We start from the raw sequence: 25,723 nt of genomic DNA, 5'->3' as shown, positions 1-25,723 counted from the left end.
AAATGACAAAAGCATGAAATCATTCGACATCCCGTATCGTCATGGCAATTAAAGTACATTAGAAGAGACCGACTGCTCATGCTGGTCCTGAATCTTTCACTCAGTGTTTTCATCCATCAAGACGTCCATAGAGAGAGAGAAATGCAAGCAAACATTTCCACTGTGGCTCGCTGCAATCCTCCTGACTGAGCTAAGTGCAGAAAGACTTGCTTGAAGCCTGCTGCTTCCCTTTTCTCTAAAAAGTATTTTTCTCCCTCTCCCTCTCCATTTCCATTTCCTCCACTCCTTCTTCTCTCTCTTTCTCCCCTCGATATCCCGCCTCTCTCTCTCTCTGACAGATTATCTTCATGGGCTGGGTAGATGAGAAGGAGCAGGACTCCGTTCAGGACCGAATGTATTCATCAAAGTTCCTTGCCTTGAGGGGTTCCTCACTCTTCAAGTTCTCAGCACCTCCTGTACGTTTTATACCCTCTATTCCCTTTATTAGCAACGCTAACACTTTATTTTAAGCTGTTTTAAGCAGGGTACTTACCAGTGGTGTAAAGTACTCAAGTAAAAATACTTTAGTACTACTTAAGTCGTTTTTTTAGGTATCTGTACTTTACTTTACTATTTATATTTTTTACAACTTTTACTTGTACTCCACTACATTCCTAAAGAAAAGAATGTACTTTTTACTTCATACATTTTCCCTGACACCCAAAAGTACTTGTTACATTTTGAATGCTTAGCAGGACAAGAAAATGGTCCCATTCATGCACTTATCAAGAGAACATCCCTGTCCATCCCTACATCCTCTGATCTGGCGAACTTACTAAACACAAATGCTTTGTTTGTAAATTATGTCTGAGTGTTGGAGTGTGACCCTGGCTATCCGTAAATTCAAAAAACAAGAAATTCTTGACATCTGGTTTGCTTAATATAAGGAATTTGAAATGATTTATACTTTTACTTTTGATAAGTATATTTTAACAGTTAGATTTACTTTTGATACTTAAGTATATTTAAAACCAAATACTTTTAGACTTTTACTCAAATAGTATTTTACTGGGTGACTTTCACTTTTACTTGAGTCATTTTTTATTAAGGTATCTTTACTTTTACTCAAGTATGAGAATTGGGTACTTTTTCCACCACTGGTATTTACCTGGTATTTCACTAAGAAACTATGTGTCAATAACGGATACTTTCTGGTACTTACTGTACCTGGTAACTACCTGCTAAATACTGGGCTGTAAAAAAAATGGTTACCATATAAATGTATAAAACTAGTTTCTGAAAATATGTGTCAAATGTTTTTGAAAATGTGTACATTGGTCAATGTTTCCAGCCTATAATGGAGTCCTACACAAGTTTTCCACCTTTGTTATGGTCTATTAAACCGTACATGTATCCAGCTAGACAACGATTATAATTCCACACATGATTGATGACCATCTGTGGACCATTGCTTTCCATTTGATTGATCATTATTATTTTACATTTACATTTTTAGTCATTTAGCAGAAGCTCTTATCCAGAGCGACTTACAGGAGCAATTAGGGTTAAGTGCCTTGCTCAAGGGCACATCGACAGATTTTTCACCTAGTCGGCTCAGGGATTAGAACCAGCGACCTTTCAGTTACTGGCACAACGCTCTTACCCACTAAGCTACCTGCCGCCCTATTATCACATCAGTATTATTATGTTATGCCAACCATATCAGTAATTGTGTTTACAGTATATCCACAACTCAGAATATTAGTTATTATGACAATTGTTTTGCTGGTATTAAACTAAAATATAGAGCGAGATTGATGTTGAGATAGATGTAGGTTTATCCCGGAGGAGCCCCCAGCTACACCTCACTTCAGCTGAGGTGTGATTTCCAGCTCAACCACTTTAGTTTGAAAGAAGCCTGAGTTTTGGTGTTTCCCCCATTTTGTTTTGCTCCATATTATTTTTGTGCTCCCTATTATAAGTTGGTGTGGGTTTTCTTTTAGTTTGTCTTTTCGGAGGCAAACCTAGTGGGCAATGTTCCCTCTAATGTTTTTGGGCACTGAGCGAATTTCAGGTCTGCTGAGCGCAAATTCTGTGCAACTTACTGTGAACACTGAGGCTGTACCCACTTTAAGTTACAGTTTTAACAGTGGCTACTGTGGCTATTTGATCATAATGTACAGTGAATTCGGAAAGTATTCAGACCCCTTGACTTTTTCCACATTTTGTTACGTTACAGCCTTATTCTAAAATTGATTAAATAATTTTTCCCCCTCATCAATCTACACACAATACCCCATAATGACAAAGCAAAATAATGACAAAGCAAAAACTGAAATATCACATTTACATAAGTATTCCGACCCTTTACTCAGTACTTTGTTGAAGCACCTTTGGCAGCGATTACAGCCTTGAGTCTTCTTGGGTATAACGCTACAAAATGGCACACCTGTATTTGTGGAGTTTCTCCCATTCTTCTCTGCAGATCCTCTCAAGCTCTGTCAGGTTGGATGAGGAGCATTGCTGCACAGCTATTTTCAGGTCTCTCCGGAGATGTTAGATCGGGTTCAAGCCCAGGCTCTGGCTGGGCCACTCAAGGACATTCAGAGATTTGTCCCGAAGGCAATCCTGCGTTGTCTTGCCTGTGTGCTTAGGGTTGTTGTCCTGTTGGAAGGTGAACCTTCACCCCAGTCTGAGGTCCTGAGCGCTCTGGAGCAGGTTTTCATCAATCCTGTACTTTGCTCCGTTCATCTTTCCATCGATCCTGACTATTCTGCCGGTCCCTTCCGATGAAAAACATCCCCACAGTGATGCTGCCACAGCCATGCTTCACCGTAGGGATGGTGCCAGATTACCTACAGATGTGACGCTTGGCATTCAGGCAAAATAGTTCAATTATGGTTTCATCAGACCAGAGAATCTTGTTTCTCATGGTCTGAGAGTCCTTTAGGTGCCTTTTGGCATACTCCAAGCGGACTGTCATGTGCCTTTTACTGAGGAATGGCCTCCATCTAGCAAATCTACCATAAAGGCCTGATTGGTGGAGTGCTGCAGAGATGGTTGTCCGTCTGGAAGGTTCTCCCATCTCCACAGAGGATCTCTGGAGCTCTGTCAGAGTGACCATCGGGTTCTTGGTCACCTCCCTGACCAAGGCCCTTCTCCCCCGATTGCTCAGTTTGAGCAGGTGGCCAGTTCTAGGAAGAGTCTTGGTGGTTCCAAACTTCTTCCATTTAAGAATGATGGAATTCACTGTGTTCTTGGGGACCTTCAATAATAATAATATGCCATTTAGCAGACGCTTTTATCCAAAGCGACTTACAGTCATGCGTGCATACATTTTTTGTGTATGGGTGGTCCCGGGGATCGAACCCACTACCTCGGCGTTACAAGTGCCGTGCTCTACCAGCTGAGCTACAGAGGACCACAATGCTACAGAATTTTTTTGGTACCCTTCTCCAGATCTGTGCCTCGACACAATCCTGTCTCAGAGCTCTACGGACAATTCCTTTGACCTCATGGCTTGGTTTCTGCTCTGACATGCATTGTCAACCTTATATAGACAGGTATGTGCCTTTCCAAATCATGTCCAATCAATTTACCACAGGTGAACTCCAATCAAGTTGTAGAAACATCTCAAGGATGATCAATGGAAACAGGATGCACCTGAGCTCAATTTCGTGTCTGAAGGGTCTGAATACTTATGTAAATACGATATTTCTGTTTTTTATTTTTAATACATTTGCTAAAATTCTACAAAGCTGTTTTCACTTTGTCATTATGGGTTACTGTGTATAGACTGATGAGGGAAAAAATGAGTTTAATCCATTTTAGAATAAGGCTGTAATGTAACAAAATGTGGAAAAGGTCAAGGGGTCTGAATACTTTCCGAATGCAATGTAGGTCTACGAGAGTAACCTACCATCAAAAACAATGGAGAAAATGCATCCCATAACATTTTAACATGGAAATAGCAGTTCTATCATTCAGCCTACAGTAGCAGCCAATGTGTGGTGTTCAACTTAGGCCTACATTCCATGAGACTTGTCCTTCAGACAAGGAGGTGACTGAAAATGTTGTTGTGTTAATTGATGCAAGAAACCACTTTACAAAATAAAAGTATTATTCCCATACCATTATTACAGAGAATCAGACAAAAATAATGCTACCCTCTGCCTATTGGCTACTTAGCTTATTCAAGCCTGTCTCAAAATACAACACTGCCCCTTTAAGACAAAAAAAAAGCTCTTTACCTGACTCGCTTTTCAAAGATGTCTAGAAATGTATACGTTTTGTGCTCTTGTAGGAAGCAATCACTCCCCTATTGCTGACTACAAATTATCTATAACTGGGCTAATAACTCACTTAATTGCAAAGGATTTGAACAAAATGTGCACACGTGACTACATGCAGCTCTCGCTTTGATCTCAAATCAAGTGCATCTACTCATGACCACTCATGCTGTAAACACAGTTCAGTTCAAAGTAAATGGCACAGATCCATATATGGCAATGGTCTATTTGCATAAAGGCCTACTGCAGCTCTGATTGTTTATGCCGCACCCGTCTGTGTAGAGTATGGGCTGAGTAGTACGTGTCAATGCAATAGAATCCTACTCCGATGCGTTCTGACTACAACAAAATCTCTTGCATAGTTTGTTTTGTTTTGGTATGTTGCATTGAAAGTGGCTAATATTGCGTTGATTAGATCACAATTGCCACAGTAAAGGGAAACGTTGATAGTGTTAACAAGGAAAACTCTGAGTCAAAATGCAAGCTGAGATTTAACACTCAGACATGACTTAAAAAACATAAGCCTATGCAACATTAGCCAATTAAAAACAGTACTGTAGCAATGAGGTTTGTGCAGTAAGCTATAGCCCCAATACATTATCACCACATATTATCTTTGCTTGAATTGCCCTGCCAATGCATTGTTGTTCGGACCATTTAAAAAAATTATATTTCAAAATTTGAGGTAGGCTATATGATCACAATGGTAATAGATCCGTTGTTGTATTACTTGTGAGGTACAGCTGAGTGAGCATACATTTAAATAATTTGCTTTTTATTTTTATTTTACTGGGCTGATGGTGCCTGCATCTGATGGGGGTCCGCCTCTCAACATCCCTCCGCTCCCCCTTTCCTCCACTGACACTGACCAAAAAGGGACACCGTCTTCCAGCTGATGGTGAAACTCCAGTCGCACCGCATTATTTCTACCTCATGCACAAATTCATGTTGTTACTCCTATGCACAGAGAAAGTGAAATATTCCTTGATATTAAAAAAGACCCAAGCCGCTAATAATAACAACAACGCAAACCTATAGATACACTTTCCTATTAATTAATTACTGCTGCAGTGCTTGTTGTAGCGCTGAGTGAAAATAGGAAGAACGCTCATTTTATGGCTTATAAAAGTGTTGAATATAAAGTGTTGACAGTGCTGAGTAAGAACTTAAACATGAACTCACTCATAAAAACAGCAGCTCTTTGCTGTATTCGTTGACAGTCTCTCTCTAGTCATGGTTTAAACATTTTGAAATCTCACAGTATGAACTTTGCTGTAGCTTTCTTTAATGCCTGCTACATTACGGCAGACACTGTAATCTGAGCCACCCATTAGCCAGCGGTAGGCCTATAGTGCACTTGATTTACTCTCCGGGAATGCCGGGAAGGCAGAGTTTGTACCTTCAGACACATGAAATGGTTAAAAACGGCAACAGTTGCCTACCCGGTGCGCAGGGCAGCTGAATCAGGTGCACCTACCGCCAACAGCCCGAGACGAATATAAAAAAATAGGAACACTAGTCTGTTATGATGAGTTTCTCCAGTATCAATCTTGTGCTTCTCTTTGTGGGCTAATATTTCTTCTGCGCGGCAGTGCCGGGAGCTACCCGGCAGTCTCGGGGCTACTGCGCGCCCATGCGCAGCTTAGAGGGAACATTGCTAGTGGGCATCCATGATGGTGTCTTTTAGAACATCTTACTAGTGGCTTTGACAACTTTCAGTGGGTACCTCCATGGGTGCCTTTAAAAACCTTTTTTGAAACCGTTTCTGTTTTGGTTTGGTTGTCAAAGTGATTTTCTTTGTTTGTTCCCTTTTCTGTGAGTGATGACATTTTGAGTTTGTCTTATGGAAACGTAACAAAATGTGGTTAGTCCGGAATCTTGTTTCCCATGAGTACGGTAGTTGCTCTAATCACCTACTCTCAAGCTCTACTAGCCCTCCTACCTCTACGGAAGCACAGTTCCCGCTCAGCCCAGTCAAAGCTATTCGCTGCTCTGGCACCCCAATGGTGGAACAAGCTCCCCCACGACGCCAGGACAGCGGAGTCACTGACCACCTTCCGGAGACACTTGAAACCCTACCTCTTTAAGGAATAACTGGAATAGTATAACAGTAATCCTTCTACCCCCCCCCCCCTCCCCCTCATCAAAAATAAAGAAATAATAATAAATAAAAAAGGGGGTGGTTGTCCCACTGGCTATCCTAGGTTGAATGCACCAATTTGTAAGTCGCTCTGGATAAGAGCGTCTGCTAAATATTTGATATATTATATTACTTTTGTTGTAGACTGTCTTTCACTGACAACCAACATAGGGGTTATAAGATTGGTGAAATCAATGTGAAAGTTGCATAAACACACAGGAAAAATAGAAAACCATGGACTTTGATTGGGAAGCATTGTGAAAGACCCAACTTGGGAAATACAAGATAACTGTACAAAGGCAAATCTGATCATCATTGCAAAGCATTATGACATCAGTGTGTTATCTGTCCGTCCAAAAGCAGTGGTCGAAAATGTACTAGATGCTGCTTTGGTGCTGAAGGAAATACTCTCAGAGAGAGAGGCTGATGAAAAGGGTGATACGGGTAGTAGAATAAACCCCGAAGATGTGCAACTGCAGGAGTTAAAACTAAAGGCAAAATTAGAGCAACAGAAATGTAAGTTTGAGTACAAGAAAAGGGAACTTGAGTTAGAGTACAGAAAAGAACAAGAAGAGAATGCAACCAGACTAGCACAAGAAGAACGTGCAACCAAACTAGAAGAACAAGAACGTGAGTGTGCCATTTGATTAAAAGATATAGAGCTGGAAGCACACCAAAAAGAAGGAAGTGGATGTATATTCGAGTGGATTGCCACGTCCCTAAAATGGCCATGCGAAATTTGGTCACTGCTCCTTCAAAGTGTTCTTGTGGGAAAAGCTCAGAAAGTGTACGCTGCTTTATCTCTTGATCAGAGTTCAGATTAGGGCACTGTTAAAGCTGCTATCCTTTGGGGTTACGAGTTGGTCCCAGAGGCAGATAGACAACAGTACTGTATATTATGAAAGACAGAATCGCAAAGTCATGTTGAATGCGCAAGAATGTCTTTTTGATCGGTGGTGTGCTTCTCAAGAGGTCAACAACCATTAGGGTTTAAAGACACTTATACTACTCGAGTAGTTCAAGAGTTGCCTTCACGAAAGGGTTGCTACGTGCATTTATGAGCAGAAGGATCTCGCTCTCGAGAAAGCTGCATTCCTTGCAGATGAGTTTGTGTTGACACATAAAACTACCTTCACAAGCAAAGCACTAAGTAGTTATCCCTACCCAGAAAGCAATCCAGAGAAGTCACCTCCCACTACGAGTTTTCAGTCTCTTTTCCAAGTGCCCAAAGACAAGGGTTGACAGAAAACTGGTTCTTTGTATCCGCCAGTTTGTCATTACTGCTGTTAGAAAGACCACGTTGTCTCTCAGTGTCCTAAGTTGAAACAGAAATATTATATAGAGAAAAACCTGTTTCTTCTTGTGGGAGCCCGTCAGCCTATTAAGTCTCTGTGTGGGAATGGTTTTATATCTCCTAAACAAGATTTTGTATCAGTTGTGTATGAACCCTTTGTTTCTGATGGGTTCGTGTCTCTGCAGAATGGGGATGATGTTAAGCAGCCGGTGAAGTTACTGCGAGACACTGTGGCAGCCCAATCATTCATTTTGGAGGGTGTTTTGCCTTTGTCTGATACTTCAGCAACTGGTGACAATGTGTTAGTTCAAGACGTGGAGCTGGGCTGCATGGAAGTTCCTTTGTATATTGTGGAACTCAAGTCTGATCTTGTTTCTGGTCCCGTGGTCATTGGAGTGAGGCCTAGCCTACCTGTGAAGGGGGTCTCATTCATTTTGGGCAACGATCTGACTGGAGGGAAGGTTGTGCCAAATCCTGTTGTTTATAAGGTGGGCAGTGTAGAGGAACCTGATGAGGTATCAGACAAAAACCCTAGAGTGTTCCCATCTTGTGCTGTTACACTTGCTATGTCTAAGAAGATTGCTGAAAGCAAGTCTAGTGTTGAGGAGAATGTCAGCGATCCCACCATATTCGATCTGTCTGAGACATTTATGTGTGGTCCTGATTTCAGTAAACCTCCTGAGTTGACCTCTCCTTTGAAAACCCCAAAGGTGAGCGAGTTAGTAGGGCTTCTGAAAGAAGATAGGTTCCCTACAGTTGAATTAGGAAGCAGCTAATTGCTGAACAGAGAAAATATGCTTCCCTCTCCCCTCTTTTTGCTAAGATACGTCCAGAGGAGGAGTTTGATGAAGTTCTCATCGGTTACTTTGACAGAGATGGTGTCAAGGTGACGTGTATGCGGGAAACGAAGTCAAGCGCAGGACACCGAACTACTGGCAGAACGTACTTTACTTAACACAGTAAAGAAAGGACAAAACAAACCTCCAAACAGGGAGGAACAAATAACGCATACAACCAGCACTGCCGACCTAACGGAAAACAATCACACACAATAACCAATGAGAGACAGGGGTTTATAAAGGGAATACAATATAACATAATGGGAAACAGGTGCAAACAATCAGGACAAACTAGACAAACACCGAAACATAGATCGGTGGCAGCTAGTACTCCGGGGAAGACGAACGCCGAAGCCTGCCCGAGAAAGGAGGAGGGGCAGCCTCGGCTGATTCCGTGACAGATGGTGTTCTGATGAGGAAATGGCATTCTCCAACAAGAGATACAGAGGTTGGCTCACGATGGAAGTATGGCAGGCCATCTTGGGGTCAACAAGATGTGTGATTGTATCCTGCGTAACTTCTTCTGGCCTGGTCTGAAACATGATGTTGTGGTTTACTGTAAATCCTGTCGCATTTGCCAGCTGACTGGTAAACCGAACCAAACTGAGCCGGTTGCACCTTTGCAGCCTATACCTGCTTTTGACTAACCTTTCAGCAGGGTTCTGGTGGACTGTGTTGGACCTTTGTCCAAAGCAAAGAGTAGTAACCAATTTCTCTTAACCATCGTGTGCTGCCACTCATTTCCCCGAGGCCATTCCACTGAGAAACATCATGGCTCCCAGTATTGTTAAGGCCCTTGTGAAATTATTTTCAACGTTTATATCTGCAGGTTCAAATTTAATGTCAAACATCTTCAAGCAAGTGCTACAGAAGTTGGATGTTACCCATTGCCCCTCTAGTGAATATCACCCTGAGTCACAAGGCGCTCTTGAGAGATTTCATCAGACTTTGCAGTCTATGTTGAGAGCTTACCAGTTTGAGGTCGAGAAAGACTGGGACGAAGTGCTATTTGCAGCACAGGAGGTTGTTCAGGAGTCTCTCGGTTTCAGTTCGAATGAACTTGTGTTTGGACATTATGTGAGGGGCAGTGGAGGCTCCTCAGAAGAGGAAGGGGAGGACCATCCTCCTCAGTGAATTTCATAAAAATAAAAATGGTAAACATTAAAAAAGTTATCCTTTGTAGATAAAACTATACTAAATATAATCACATCATCAAATAATTGATTAAAACACTATATTTTGCAATGAAGGTCTACAGTAGCCTCAACAGTACTATGTAGGGTAGCACCATGGTGTAGCCAGAGGACAGCTAGCTTCCATCCTCCTCTGGGTACATTGACTTCAATACAAAACCTAGGAGGTTCATGGTTCTCACCCCCTTCCATAGACTTACACAGTAATTATGACAACTTCCGGAGGACGTCCTCCAACCTATCAGAGCTCTTGCAGCATGAACTGACATGTTGACCACCCAATCAAAGGATCAGAGAATGAATCTAGTACTAAAAGCATAAGCTACAGCTAGCTAGCACTGCAGTGCATAAAATGTGGTGCGTAGTTGAGATTTCTTTGCTCAGACTGCCCATCTTAATCTTTTATTTTTATTAGCCAGTCTGAGATATGGCTTTTTCTTTGCAACTCTGCCTAGAAGGTCAGCATCCCGGAGTCGCCTCTTCACTGTTGATGTTGAGACTGGTGTTTTGCGGGTACTATTTAATGAAGCTGCCAGTTGAGGACCTGTGAGGCGTCTGTTTCTCAAACTAGACACTCTAATGTATTTGTCCTCTTGCTCAGTTGTGCACTGGGGCCTCCCACTCCTCTTTCTATTCTGGTTAGAGCCAGTTTACGCTGTTCTGTGAAGGGAGTAGTACACAGCGTTATATGAGATCTTCAGTTTCTTGGCAAGAATAGCCTTCATTTCTCAGAACAAGAATAGACTGATGAGTTTCAGAAGAAAGTTCTTTGTTTCTGGCCATTTTGAGCCTGTAAATGAACCCATAATTGCTGATGCTCCAGATACTCAACTAGTCTCAAGAAGGCCAGTTTTATTGCTTCTTTAATCAGCACAACAGCTTTCAGCTGTGCTAACATAATTGCAAAAGGGTTTTCTAATGATCAATTAGCCTTTTAAAATGATAAACTTGGATTAGCAAACAACGTGTCATTGGAACACAGGACTGATGGTTGCTGATAATGGGCCTCTGAACGCCTATGTAGATATTCCATTAAAAATCAACCGTTTCCAGCTACAATAGCCATTTACAACATTAACAATGTCTACACTGTATTTCTGATCAATTTTATGTTATTTTAATGGACAAAAAAATTGCTTTTCTTTAGAAAACAAGGACATTTATAAGTGACCCCAAACTTTTGAACGGTAGTGTGTATATATATATATATATATATAATAAAAAATTGGGGGGGGGGGCGTGGTCCGTATTGACCCTGTTCTGGGTCTGGATCCGGTCTGCGGTCCGCCAGTTGAGTATGGGGGGGGGCTAGGTAGCAACCTCATGATGGTTATAGGGAAAATTTGAGTATCAGGTAGTAGCCTAAATCTATCGCTGTTACATTGAACTGGGTGAATGGAAAATGAATGACAGTCATCCAATATGTTGTAATAGAAAAAATAATTTGTCCTCCCTCATCTTAAACGCCACTGACCGGCACTGACCGCCACTGGTCAGAGGTCCATTGAGCTTGCTGAGCGAGAGGTTGTTGCAGGACACCTCAAACACGAAAACAAATCTGTTGGAGCACATAACTGCTTTTCAATACAGATTGTAGCTGCATTGCACCTGTGAGTGTGCCAGTGAGAATATGGAGAATATGGGTCACTGTGGCAAGCTCGCTTTTCAGGCCCTTACAACTTAGAGAAAAAAGTTGATAAAATGGATGACCTCATCAACATACCGGAGCACAGAAAGAAAAACCCACACCAACTTAGGATAGGGAATAAAGAGAATATGGAGCAAAACAAACAGGGGAAACGCCAAAACTCAGGCTTCTTTCATAACTAAAGTGGTTGAGCTGGAAATCCTATCTCAGCTGACGTGAGGTTTAGCTCTCCCAACATATCCTCTCCCATGGTGCACAGGGCCAGCAGCTCTTAAGAACCAGCTGGGCCAGCACAGGTGGCTAACGAGGTGACTCCTATCAGTGCGCGCCTCAGATATCATGCTAACGTGCTAACCAACATCGTAATGGAGAGAAAAAACTAACCTGTAACAAGTGTGAACATGGGAACACGGTATGTGCAAGTAGGATATAAAATATTAAAGTTAAGGCAACTGAAACAGACCAATGTAATTACACTTCAAAAAGATTTCAAAGGGATCCATCTGAATAGAAGACTATGGAGTATTTACAGTGCTATGAAAAAGTATTTGCCCCCTTTCTAATTTTCTCTACTTTTGCATATTTGTGATACTGAATGTTATCAGATCTTCAACCAAAACCTAATATTAGATAAAGGGAACATAAGTGGACAAATAACACAACAATTACATATTTATTTCATTTATTTCATAAACAAAGTTATGCAACACCCAATTCCCCTGTGTGAAAAAGTAATTGCCCCCTTACACTCAATAACTGGTTGTGCCACCTTTAGCTGCAATGACTCCAACCAAAAGCTTCCTGTAGTTGTTGATCAGTCTCTCACGTCGCTGTGGAGGAATTTTGGCCCACTCTTCCATGCAGAACTGCTTTAACTCAGTGACGTGTGGGTTTTCAAGCATGAACAGCTCGTTTCAAGTCCTGCCACAACATCTCAATTGGGATTAGGTCTGGACTTTGACTAGGCCATTCCAAAACGTCCAATTTGTTGCTTTTTAGCAATTTTCATGTAGACTTGATTGTGTGTTTTGGATCATTGTCTTGCTGCATGACCCAGCTGCGCTTCAGCTTCAGCTCACAGACGGATGGTCTGACATTCTCCTGTAGAATTCTCTGATACAGAGCAGAATTCATGGTTCCTTCTATTAAGGCAAGTCATCCAGGTCCTGAGGCAGCAAAGCATCCCCAAACCATCACACCACCACCACCATGCTTGACCTTTGGTATGATGTTCTTACTGTGGAATGCAGTGTTTGGTTTTCGGCAGGCATAATGGGACCCATCTCGTCCAAAAAGTTGACTCAAGTTTGCCAAAAAGCACCTGGATAATCATCAAGACTCTTGGAAGAACGTTCTATGGACAGATGATTCAAAAGTATAACTTTTTGGACGACATGGTTCCAGTAATGCCTGGCAAAAACCAAACTCTGCATTCCACAGTAAGAACATCATACGAAAGGTCAAGCATGGTGGTGGTGGTGTGATGGTTTGGGGATGCTTTGCTGCCTCAGGACCTGGATGACTTGCCTTAATAGAAGGAACCATGTATTCTGCTCTGTATCAGAGAATTCTACAGGAGAATGTCAGACCATCCGTCTGTGAGCTGAAGCTGAAACGCAGCATGAAAATTGCTAAAAAGCAACAAATTGGAAGTTTTGGAATGGCCTAGTCAAAGTCCAGACCTAATCCCAATTGAGATGTTGTGGCAGGACTTGAAACGAGCTGTTCATGCTTGAAAACCCACACGTCACTGAGTTAAAGCAGTTCTGCATGGAAGAGTGGGCCAAAATTCCTCCACAGCGACGTGAGAGACTGATCAACAACTACAGGAAGCTTTTGGTTGGAGTCATTGCAGCTAAAGGTGGCACAACCAGTTATTGAGTGTAAGGGGGCAATTACTTTTTCACACAGGGGAATTGGGTGTTGCATAACTTTGTTTATGAAATAAATGAAATAAATATGTAATTGTTGTGTTATTTGTCCACTTATGTTCCCTTTATCTAATATTAGGTTTTGGTTGAAGATCTGATAACATTCAGTATCACAAATATGCAAAAGTAGAGAAAATTAGAAAGGGGGCAAATACTTTTTCATAGCACTGTATGTGTAATGTTGCAGGTGACTACATGGGACTGGACCAGGGCAGAGAAAAGCTACACTGTGTACGAGATCATGTGTAAAGTTGTAAAGGTATGGCAACAACTTTTACGTATTTAGAAAGTGCTGAGTAGCAAATCTCAGGGTCTGTGTTTGGAAGATGACATGAAAAAGAGAAGAGATCTGTGCTATGTGTCCTTTGTCATTTTAATAGAAAGAGTTGTGACATAGAATGTGTGGATATTCCACAATTTCTATGCACATTGCGTATTTGCAAGGCTAGAGTTGAGCAATTTCTTGACCACTGGTTTCTGTATCATATGTCAGTGCAAAACTCAGTAAAACTCAAAATGCTGCTATTGGAATCGGTTATACTTTCTGAAACTCTGGCTGGTATCATTGAACTTTTCTGCAATGCACTTTCACGAGTGCATTTGATATTTACAGCAGCGTGTCTCGGGTGGGTGGAGGGAGTTTACACGTGATTTTGAAATCCTCACAGCAGCAACAGCAGCTCCGCTTATTCATTTCTCACTCAGCCAGGTTCGTTGTCACATACTGAGTGAGCTGGTCATTCGGCGCGCGCCATGCACATAACTGTTTATTTCTATATGTATTGTCAACTATCTCCCTCCACCCATAACACATTGAATTACACATGTGAAACAGCATTCTGAACATGTGAAACAGCTTTTCTGAAAATGCATGTTGATTGAATTCCAGCCAATGTCTTTCACATCCCCTTAGTGTATCTCTGAATTTCTTATCTGCATACAGTACAGTAAATTAGTCACTAACTGTCCCCTGTGCACATTGTCAGCATGATAGCAAGACCTGGGTTCAAATAATATTTGAAATATTTAAAATACTTAAGCTGTGCTTGATTATGATTGAGCTTGTCAGGGGCAATGTAACCAATAGAATAGTCCCAAATGTGCAAACCCCGCCCATCTGCCATTCCAGACAGGCTCAATGAAACCGCTCAAAGAATTTAAAAGAAAACAAATACAATTTGAACCCCGGTGTGATGGCAGGCATGACTAACGTGGTTCTCTCAGGACAGTGACCTCTTGGACAAGCGGAAGCACTGCTTTAGTGTCCAGACGGAGTGTGGGGAGGACATGTTCTACAGCGTAGAGCTGGAGTGTGAGCTGCTCATCTGGGAGAAGGCCTTTCAGATGGCTACCTTCCTGGAGGTGGAGAGAATACAGGTACACAATATATGAGAGGCAGAAATTTTTCATAAATCAATTTCCAGGCAGGTTACAATGCCACCAAAGCAACATCCACTTGAAACCAATCAAAGCCAAACTCTTTTAGGTGGGGGTGGGGAGTGGCACATCCTGCTTATACAGTGCCTTGCAAATGTATTCATCCCCCTTGGCATTTTTCTCCTATTTTGTTGCATTACAATCTGTAATTTAAATGGATTTTTATTTGGATTTCATGTAATGGACATACACAAAATAGTGCAAATTGGTGAAGTGAAATTAAGAAAATTACTTGTTTCAAAAAATTCTAAAAAATAAATAACGGAAAAGTGGTGCGTGCATATGTATTCACCCTCTTTGCTATGAAGCCCCTAAATAAGATCTGGTGCAGCCAATCACCTTCAGAAGTCACATAATTAGTTAAATAAAGTCCACCTGTGTGCAATCTAAGTGTCACATGATCTGTCACATGATCTCAGTATATATACACCTGTTCTGAAAGGCCCCAGAGTCAGCAGCACCACTAAGCAAGGGGCACCACCAAGCAAGCAGCACCACGAAGACCAAGGAGCTCTCCAAACAGGTCAGGGACAAAGTTGTGGAGAAGTACAGATCAGTGTTGAGTTATAAAAAAATATCAGAAACTTTGAACATCCCATGGAGCACCATTAAATCCATTATTAAAAATTGAAAGAATATGGCACCACAACAAACCTGCCAAGAGAGGACCGCCCACCAAAACTCACGGACTAGGCAAGGAGTGCATTAATCAGAGAGATAACAAAGAGACCAAAGATAACCCCGAAGGAGCTGCAAAGCTCCATAGCGGAGATTAGAGTATCTGTCCATAGGACCACTTTAAGCCGCACACTCCACAGAGCTGGGCTTTACGGAAGAGTCGCCAGAAAAAAGGCATTGCTTAAAGAAAAAAATAAGAAAAAGAAAAAGCTATGTTTTTTTTAAATTTTTTTATTTCACCTTTATTTAACCAGGTAAGCCAGTTGAGAACAGGTTCTCATTTACAACTGCGACCTGGCCAAGATAAAGCAAAGCAGTGCAATAAAAACAACACAGAGTTACATATGGGGTAAAACAAAACATAAAGTCAAAAATACAACAGAAAATATATATACAGTGTGTGCAAATGTAGCAAGTTATGGAGGTAAGGCAATAAATAGGCTATAGTGCAAAATAATTACAATAGTATTAACACTGGAATGCTAGATGTGCAAGAGATTATGTGCAAATAGAGATACTGGGGTGCAAAAGAGCAAAATAAATAACAATATAGGGATGAGGTAGTTGGGTGGGCTAATTTCAGATGGGCTGTGTACAGGTGCAGTGATCGGTAAGGTGCTCTGACAACTGATGCTTAAAGTTATTGAGGGAGATAAGAGTCTCCAGCTTCAGAGATTTTTGCAATTCGTTCCAGTCATTGGCAGCAGAGAACTGGAAGGAATGGCGGCCAAAGGATGTGTTGGCTTTGGGAATGACCAGTGAGATATACCTGCTGGAGCGCAGACTATGGGTGGGTGCTGCTATGGTGACCAATGAGCTAAGATAAGGCGGGGATTTGCCTAGCAGTGATTTATAGATGGCCTGGAGCCAGTGGGTTTGACGACGAACATGTAGTGAGGACCAGCCAACAAGAGCGTACAGGTCACAGTGGTGGGTAGTGTATGGGGCTTTGGAGACAAAACGGATGGCACTGTGATAGACTACATCCAATTTGCTGAGTAGAGTGTTGGAGGCTATTTTGTAAATGACATCGCTGAAGTCAAGGATCGGTAGGATAGTCAGTTTTACGAGGGCATGTTTGGCAGCATGAGTGAAGGAGGCTTTGTTGCGAAATAGGAAGCCGATTCTAGATTTAACTTTGGATTGGAGATTCTTTATGTGAGTCTGGAAGTTGAGTTTACAGTCTAACCAGACACCTAGGTATTTGTAGTTGTCCACATACTCTAGGTCAGACCCGTCGAGAGTGGTGATTCTAGTCGGGTGGGCGGGTGCCAGCAGCGTTCGATTGAAAAGCATGCATTTAGTTTTACTAGTGTTTAAGAGCAGTTGGAGGCTACTGAAGGAGTGTTGTATGGCATTGAAGCTCGTTTGGAGGTTTGTTAACACAGTGTCCAATGAAGGGCCAGATGTATACAAAATGGTGTCGTCTGCGTAGAGGTGGATCTGAGAGTCACCAGCAGCAAGAGCGACATCATTGATATACACAGAGAAAAGTGTCGGCCCAAGAATTGAACCCTGTGGCACCCCCATAGAGACTGCCATAGGTCCGGACAACAGGCCCTCCGATTTGACACACTGAACTCTATCTGAGAAGTAGTTGGTGAACCAGGCGAGGCAGTCATTTGAGAAACCAAGGCTATTTAGTCTGCCAATAAGAATGCGGTGGTTGACAGAGTCGAAAGCCTTGGCCAGGTCGATGAAGACGGCTGCACAGTACTGTCTATTATCAATCGCGGTTATAATATCGTTTAGGACCTTGAGCGTGGCTGAAGTGCACCCATGACCAGCTCGGAAACCGGATTGCATAGCGGAGAAGGTACGGTGGTATTCGAAATGGTCGGGTGATCTGTTTGTTAACTTGGCTTTCAAATACTTTCGAAAGGCAGGGCAGGATGGATATAGGTCTGTAGCAGTTTGGATCTAGAGTGTCACCCCCTTTGAAGAGGGGGATGACCGCGGCAGCTTTCCAATCTCTGGGGATCTCAGACGTTATGAAAGAGAGGTTGAACAGACTAGTAATAGGGGGTTGCGACAATTTGGCGGCTAGTTTTAGAAAGAAAGGGTCCAGATTGTCTAGCCCAGCTGATTTGTAGGGGTCCAGATTTTGCAGCGCTTTCAAAACATCAGCTGTCTGAATTTGTGTGAAGGAGAAGCGGGGGGGCATGGGCAAGTTGCAGCAGAGGGTGCAGAGTTGGTGGCCGGGGTAGTGGTAGCCAGATGGAAAGCATGGCCAGCTGTAGCAAAATGCTTGTTGAAATTCTCGATTATTGTAGATTTATCGGTGGTGATAGTGTTTCCTAGCCTCAGCGCAGTGGGCAGCTGGGAGGAAGTGCTCTTATTCTCCATGGATTTTACAGTGTCCCAAAACTTTTTGGAGTTAGTGCTACAGGATGCAAATTTCTGTTTGAAAAAGTTAGCCTTTGCTTTCCTGACTGCTTGTGTATATTGGTTCCTAACTTCCCTGAAAAGTTGCATATCGCGGGGGCTATTTGATGCTAATGCTGTACGCCACAGGATGTTTTTGTGCTGGTCAAGGGCAGTCAAGTCTGAGGAGAACCAGGGGCTATATCGGTTCTTAGTTCTGTATTTTTTGAATGGGGCATGTTTATTTAAGATTGAGAGGAAATTACTTTTAAGGAACAACCAGGCATCCTCTACTGACGGAATGAGATCTATATCCATCCAGGATACCTCGGCCAGGTCAATTAGGAAGGTCTGCTCGCTAAAGTGTTTTAGGGAGCGTTTGACAGTGATGAGGGGTGGTCCTTTGACCGCGGACCCGTTACGGACGCAGGCAATAAGGCAGTGATCGGTGAGATCCTGGTTGAAGACAGCTGAGGTGTATTTAGAGGGTATGTTAGTCAGGATGATATCTATGAGGGTACCCATGTTTACGGATTTAGGGTTGTACCTGGTAGGTTCGTTGATAATTTGCGTGAGGTTGAGGGCATCTAGTTTGGATTGTAGGATGGCTGGGGGATTAAGCATATCCCAATTTAGGTCACCAAGCAGTACGAACTCTGAGGATAAATGGGGGGCAATCAATTCACATATGGTGTCCAGGGCACAGCTGGGGGCTGAGGGGGGTCTGTAGCAAGCGGCAACAGTGAGAGACTTATTTCTGGAAAGGTGGATTTTTAGAAGTAGAAGCTCAAACTGTTTGGGCACAGACCTGGATAGTATGATAAAGCTCTGCAGGCTATCTCTACAGTAGATTGCAACTCCACCCCCTTTGGCAGTTCTATCTAGACGGAAAATGTTATAGTTGGGGATGGACATTTCAGAATTTTTGGTGGCCTTCCTGAGCCAGGATTCAGACACTGCTAGAACATCAGGGTTGGCGGTGTGTGCTAACGCAGTGAATAACTCAAACTTAGGAAGTAGACTTCTGATATTTATGTGCAAGAAACCAAGACTTTTGCGATTACAGAAGTCAGCAAATGATAGCGCCTGGGGAGTAGGAGTGATACTGAGGGCTGCAGGGCCTGGGTTAGCCTCTACATCACCAGAGGAACAGAGGAGGACTAGAATAAGGATACGGCTAAAGGCTTTAAGAACTGGTCTTCTAGTGCGTTGGGTACATAGAATAAAGGGGGCAGATTTCCGGGTGTTATAGAAAAGATTCAGGGCATTATGTACAGACAAGGATATGGAAGGATATGAGTAAAGTGGAGGTAAACCTAAGCGTTGGGTAACAATGAAAGAGATAGCATCGCTGGAGGCATCAATTGAGTCGGTCTCCGCGTGTATAGGGGGTGGGACAAAGGAGCTATCTAAGCCAGGTTTAGCTGGGCTGGGGGGTCTACAGTAAAATAGTACAATTAGAAATAACCGAAACAACAATAAGCTAACCATGTTTGGGCTGAGGCTAAACATAAACAGGATGTAGTACCGTAAAAAGGAACAGTCCAGCAGACATCAGCTGTATAGCTGAGTTATCATAAGGTCCGGTGAACAGCAATAGGATAGTTCGAGTAAGAGGCCACGGCTAGCGTGTGCTAGCGGGCCGGGGCTAGCAGATGGAATCTTCGTGGTTAACGTCGTAACCACATCAGACGATTTCGTCGGCAGACCAGTCGTGTAGGATCGGCGGGGCTCCGTGTCAACACTAGGTGGTCCCGTCCGGTTGACAGAGAGGTAGATAGCCGGGAGATGGGCCTAGCTCAGGATGATTAGCCAGACCACAGCGTCCATTCCGTTGCAGCTAGCTGGTAGCGATGAATCAGGAGTTAAAGGTCCAGTGATTCAGTGATTCCGGCGGAAAAAACGATATGTTCTGGGTCGACAACGCGCTGTGCAGACTGGCCGAATATCCGGTGATTAATGTCCAGTGACCAAATAAATCCCGCAGAAAAAAAAAATCCAATGCTCTGGGTGAAATACCGCCAGCTGTGGCTAATAGCAAGTAGCCAGTCAGCTGGCTAGCTAGTTTCAACTGAAGACTCCAGATAAAGGTAAGTCAATAATAGAATCCGTTCCACATTGAGTGAGGCGGGTTGCAGGAAAGTATATTTTGTAGAAGGATGAAAAGTCTGATAGGGGAATATGTACGAAAAATACAAAAAAAACAGGGTATTTACAGGCTATTTACAGACACACGACAAAAACAGGACTGCACTACTACGCCATCTTGGATAATTCAAAAATTATGTCTGGTGCACACCCAACACCTCTCATCACCCCGATAACACCATGCTGTGGGGATGTTTTTCATCGGCAGGGACTGGGAAACTGGTCAGAATTGAAGGAATGATGGATGGCGCAAAATACAGGGAAATTCTTGAGGGAAACCTGTTTCAGTCTTCCAGAGATTTGAGACTGGGACGGAGGTTCACCTTCCAGCAGGACAATGACCCTAAGCATACTGCTAAAGCAACACTCAAGTGGTTTAAGGGGAAACATTTAAATGTCTTGGAATGGCCTAGTCAAAGCCCAGACCTCAATCCAATTGAGAAACTGTGGTTTGACTTAAAGATTGCTGTACACCAGTGGAACCGATCCAACTTGAAAGAGCTGGAGCAGTTTTGCCTTGAAGAATGGGCAAAAATCCAAGTGGCTAGATGTGCCAAGCTTATAGAGACATACCCCAAGAGACTTGCAGCTGTAATTGCTGTAAATGGTGGCTCTACAAAGTATTGACTTTGGGGGGGTGAATAGTTATGCACGCTCAAGATTTCTGTTTTTTTGTCATATTTCTTGTTTGTTTCACAATAAAACATATTTTGCATCTTCAAAATGGTAGGCATGTTGTGTAAATCAAATGATACAAACCCCCAAAAAATCTATTTTAATTCCAGGTTTTAAGGCAACAAAATAGGAAAAATGCCAACGGGGGTGAATACTTTCGCAAGCCACTGTACAATGGTAGGAGATACACTGATAAGTGATAAAGAGAAGCAGTAGCATATTATACTATACAGGCCAAGCTTGCTCATCCTCTCACAACAACTGATTTATATGCATTTGGCTGTGGAAAATTATGCTCTCTATTATATATTCCTCTAATGACTAACTTCATGCACTGTTTCCTCTCCACAGTGTAAAACGTACGCTTGCATCATGGAGAGCCACCTGATGGGACTGACCGTAGACTTCAGTATGGGCTTTGTCTGTTTCGATGCTGCTTCAAAGGTAAGTTACATTACTGGTACATAAACTTTTGACTTTTACCAAGTCTGAGTGACACCAGAACTAATCCACTAGAATACATAATGTGGACAAACAGGACACATCGACAGCTATATTGTTCTCTGTATTTCTTGGCCTAATTCCTACACAGCGAAGCATATTATTTTTCTCTCCCCAGAAAGTCTCACAGTAGCCTAGCCTACTGCTGATAGGCAGGGTATTGTATATCAAACAAGCATGAAAGTACTATTCATATTTAAACGGCAATTGTAAAACTATACACATGGTGGGGAATGTTTAATAATTGAATCAGATAGGAAACCGGCCTTGTTTTGCACTCACAGGATTCAGATCTGTGTGGAGCCCCTAGGAGGAAAAGTGTTGCTTTCTATTGTATGTTTTGTACACGTATGTCTTGTTTTGTATAGAATGTGAATAAATTAAATTGCATATTTTACATGTGCAAATTCCTTTCCAAGGGCAACTACAGTTCCATTCTATTCATGACCAAAAGTCAGACAGACAGTGATACAGAGGGAGAGCTCAATCTCTATTGACACAAATTAAAACCAACCTACCCAATGTTGAAAACGCAGGCGACTGATTTAGAACAAGGTGACGTGGATGCTTTCACATTCTCTAGACAGGCCCAACAAAATGGTTGACAATTAGGAGGACGTTTATCATCACTCTGTAGTAGATTCCAATCGTCATTCACAACAGGATGTTGATGCTCATCTTCCAGGTGACTCTACAATCCACACTGGGTTGCCTGCTGAGGTTATGAATTATTATTATAACTGCACTGTCTGGTACATTTTCAAATATTAGGTGGAAAAACATGATGGGAATCATTGAGCTATGCAATTCAATTATATTATATTTATAGGTAGATAATTTAAAAGGAATAATTAGGATCAAATAGATAGATAGATAACAGCTAGTTTACCGTAACGCTTGACTCCATCTTAGTTCGAGAAGGTAAGCTTCTTTATAAACCATCTCCAACCGCATTTACTTCCTTCCACTATATAGGCAGTGCTATGGAGATTCAAGTTTTCCCAACTGAAAGGATCGTCTGATGATGGGAAGAGCAAGATCAAATTTCTGTTCCAAAATCAGGACAATAAAGCTATTGAAGCCAAGGTAACAAACCTATGCTATATCTCTGACTCAAGTGAAATCAGCCAATAGAGATATAATATTTGTATCATGTTTTCTTAGCCATTATCGTCTGATACCAATGTGAACAACGATATACTGTATTGTGCATTCATAAAAATGTAAAATTATTATACCAAAACATTAAATACTTACTGTCTATCTTTTGTTTCCCAGGAGCTGGAATTTTCTAACCTCTTTGCCGTGCTTCACTGTATCCATGCGTTCTTTGCTGCCAAAGTTGCTTGCCTGGATCCAATGTTTCTGGAGAGCCAAGGTGCTGCGACTACCGCTGGGGGGGTTCCCACTCTCACCAGTGTCTCCTGTAATACACAGACATCCAAAATCAAATACTCCACCTGACAGAGCCTGTTCACCCCCTCTCCTCCCCTTCCCCTGAGTCCTCCCTCTCGACACTGCACTTTCACTACATCATGGCCCAGAGAGAAGGAGGAGAGAACACAAACGAGTATGTTGTCATCCAATGAACAAAGACATGTGAATCCAACATGTAAATGGAGCTATTATTGACATACCTATTTTTTTCTTCCAGAAAGACACATTTTACATTTTATCAGAGAAAGGGATGATAACTGTGTGAACTTTTGGACCTGTCCGTTGCACTGTACTTCAAACAACATTCTAACACGAAGGAGTGAACGCAGAACCAATGAACGAAGAATGGATGACAAAACAATTCTGAATTCAGTTATTTGTCTTTGGGTAGATCCTCAGACATAATTCACAATGATTCACACGTGTTGTTCACAGTGTTGATAAAGATAACACAATCGTATTTCCATGGAGACCAACTGTTTTCTACAATATTGTATAATTTTCTTGAAGGTTCAAGTGTATTTTTTTTGAACAGGTACATGTACTGTAAGGATGAGGACTATGAACAAATTGCTATCTTATTCCTGACAAAGGAAGACAATTTTAATTCTGATGATTATAGCAATTGTTAGGATGGTCACTAAGTTAGTATTGCCAACATTTATCATTGGAAGTATCAATTAGCCGTAACATTTTTTCATGCATATTTTTCAGCAATTAAACCGATTGATTTCCTAATATACATGAATAATTATTAGATTCATGAATATTGATTAGATGGGAATGTAAACTGCAGTGTTACATAGCTTAGTATTTTTCTCTTGTGTGGTTGTATAATGAAGTTGAAAGCACTTAACTTTCTCCAACCTATGTTATTTGATTTATCTGAAAACATCCTTTAATTCAACAAAGAAACAGCAAAATATGTGTGTATTATTGATTATACACAAATGTATACCATGGCACCTTTTAATTATGTGTTCATGTCATATAGATTATTTTTGTTGCCCCTGAGGTAGTTCAGATATGCTATAAATATAAATCATATCATGTCAAATTATATACGATTTCCTTTCAACAGAACAGAAATGAATGGGGAGTTGTAGAGAGAAAATGGCTCAGGATTTGGATGTAAGCACAGCTCTTTTTATTGATGTGGAGGAGAGGACAGGGATGACTGCTGCTATGATGAGTCTGTCAGGAAGAGGGGCAGTCGAGAGGTGTTTTTAATCAAGGCATTCAGCAAAGAGTAATCCCTCACACACCCAACCTGGTCAGGACCCGGATTAAGGGCAGATTCACAATCATTGAGTCCATTGAATCAATTATAATTATTTGGACTAAGTGCTAGCTACAGCCAACACAGTCAGACAGATTCAGAACATGTGGTTGTGTGAAAATGTCTTTACCTATACTCACTGGAAGATATTGCTCTAAATACAATCTACAAAAATGTAATAAACCCTTTCTGTAATGTTATTTTTCTTTCTTTCTTGATGATGTAAATAAAGGTTGACATCCAAATGAACAAAAGGAAAATAATGAATATGGGTGGTTACTTGAGGGATTACTTTAAAGGATTAAGACATTTATTAATTTGATGTCTTCCACAGAGACTAAATAGTTGATACCCTTATGCTCTTTTTACCAAGTTCAATGATGATGACCCATGGTGAATTTTGAATATATATTTTCGATAATATACTGAACAAAAATATAAACGCAACATGTAAAGTGTTGGTAACATGTTTCATGAGCTGAAATAAAAGATCCCAGAAATGTTCCATATGCACAAAAAGCTTATTTCTTACAAATTTTGTTCACACATTTGTTAATATCCCTGTTAGTGAGCATTTCTCCTTTGCCAAGGTAATCCATCCACCTGACAGGTGTGTCATATCAAGAAGCTGATTAAACAGCATGATCATTACACACTTGCACCTTGTGCTGGGGACAATAAAAGGCAACTCTGAAATGTGCAGTTTTGTCACACAACACAATGCCACAAGTTTTGAGGTAGCGTGCAATTGGCATGCTGAATGCATGAATGTCCACCAGAGCTGTTGCCAGAGAATTTAATGTTAATTTCTCTACCATAAGCTGCCTCCAACGTCGTTTTAGAGAATTTGGCAGTATGTCCAACCGGCCTCACAACCGCAGACCACGTGTAACCGCGCCAGCCCAGGACCTCCACATCCGGCTTCTTCACCTGCGGGATCGTCTGAGACCAGCCACCCGGATAGCTGATGAAACTGTGGGTTTGCACAACCAAAGTATTTCTGCACAAACTGTCACAAATCGTCTCAGGGAAGCTCATCTGCGTGCTCGTAGTCTTCACCAGGGTCTTGACCTGACTGCAGTTCGGCGTCGTAACTGACTTCAGTGGGCAAATGCTCACCTTCGATGGCCACTGGCACGCTGGAGAAGTGTGCTCTTCACTGATGAATACCGGTTTCAATGTCCCATGGTGGCGATGGGGTTATGGTATGGGCAGGCATACGCTACGGACAACAAACACAATTGCATTTTATCGATGGCAATTTGAATGCACAGAGATACCATGACGAGATCCTGAGGCCCATTGTCGTGCCATTCATCCGACGCCTTCACCTCATGTTTCAGCATGATAATGCACAGCCTCATGTCGCAAGGATCTGTACACAATTCCTGGAAGCTGAAAATGTCCCAGTTCTTCCATGGCTTGCATACTCACCAGACATGTCACCCATTGAGCATGTTTGGGATTCTCAGGATCGACGTGTACGACAGTGTGTTCCAGTTCCCGCCAATATCCAGCAACTTCGCACAGCCATTGAACAGGAATGCGACAACATTCCACAAGCCACAATCAACAGCCTGATCAACTCTATGCGATGTGTCGCGCTGCATGAGGCAAATGGTGGTCACACCAGACTTATTGGTTTTCTGATCCACGCCCCTACCTTTTATTTAAGGTATCTGTGACCAACAGATACATATCTGTATTACCAGTCATGTGAAATCCATAGATTAGGGCCTAATGAATTTATTTCAATTATTTCAATTTCCTTAAATGAACTGAAACCCAATAAAATCTTAGAAATTGTTGCATGTTGGGTTTATATTTTTGTTCAGTGTAGATGGTAAATAAATAGTGAAACATGATTAATAGATGTGAAGTCCCCTGTTTA

General features: G+C 42.0%; 1 protein-coding gene across 2 annotated transcripts in view; it reads left to right on the top strand.

Moving 5' to 3' along the window:
* The window catches only part of LOC121581031 (gamma-1-syntrophin), a 37,955-nt gene extending 13,631 nt beyond the window's left edge, over positions 1–24,324 (top strand). Inside the window, exons 13-19 of one of the 2 annotated variants that reach the window (XR_006003154.2) lie at positions 339–455; positions 13,501–13,572; positions 14,538–14,690; positions 20,967–21,059; positions 22,092–22,202; positions 22,395–22,686; positions 22,771–24,324. Coding sequence is in view for 1 of the 2 variants with exons in the window: in XM_041896352.2 (XP_041752286.1) it covers positions 339–455; positions 13,501–13,572; positions 14,538–14,690; positions 20,967–21,059; positions 22,092–22,202; positions 22,395–22,580 (732 nt within the window). In the remaining variant the exon portion in view is untranslated. Of the gene's footprint in view, positions 1–338; positions 456–13,500; positions 13,573–14,537; positions 14,691–20,966; positions 21,060–22,091; positions 22,203–22,394 lie in introns of both variants that reach the window. The other variant, XM_041896352.2, reaches the window with a different exon arrangement.
* The last annotated feature ends 1,399 nt before the right edge of the window (positions 24,325–25,723 follow it).

Source organism: Coregonus clupeaformis, chromosome 14 (assembly GCF_020615455.1).
Source record: "Coregonus clupeaformis isolate EN_2021a chromosome 14, ASM2061545v1, whole genome shotgun sequence".
NCBI classification, from domain to species: Eukaryota; Metazoa; Chordata; class Actinopteri; order Salmoniformes; family Salmonidae; genus Coregonus; species Coregonus clupeaformis.
Note: the sequence above shows the minus strand (reverse complement) of the source record. Positions and strands in the feature narration are given on the sequence as shown.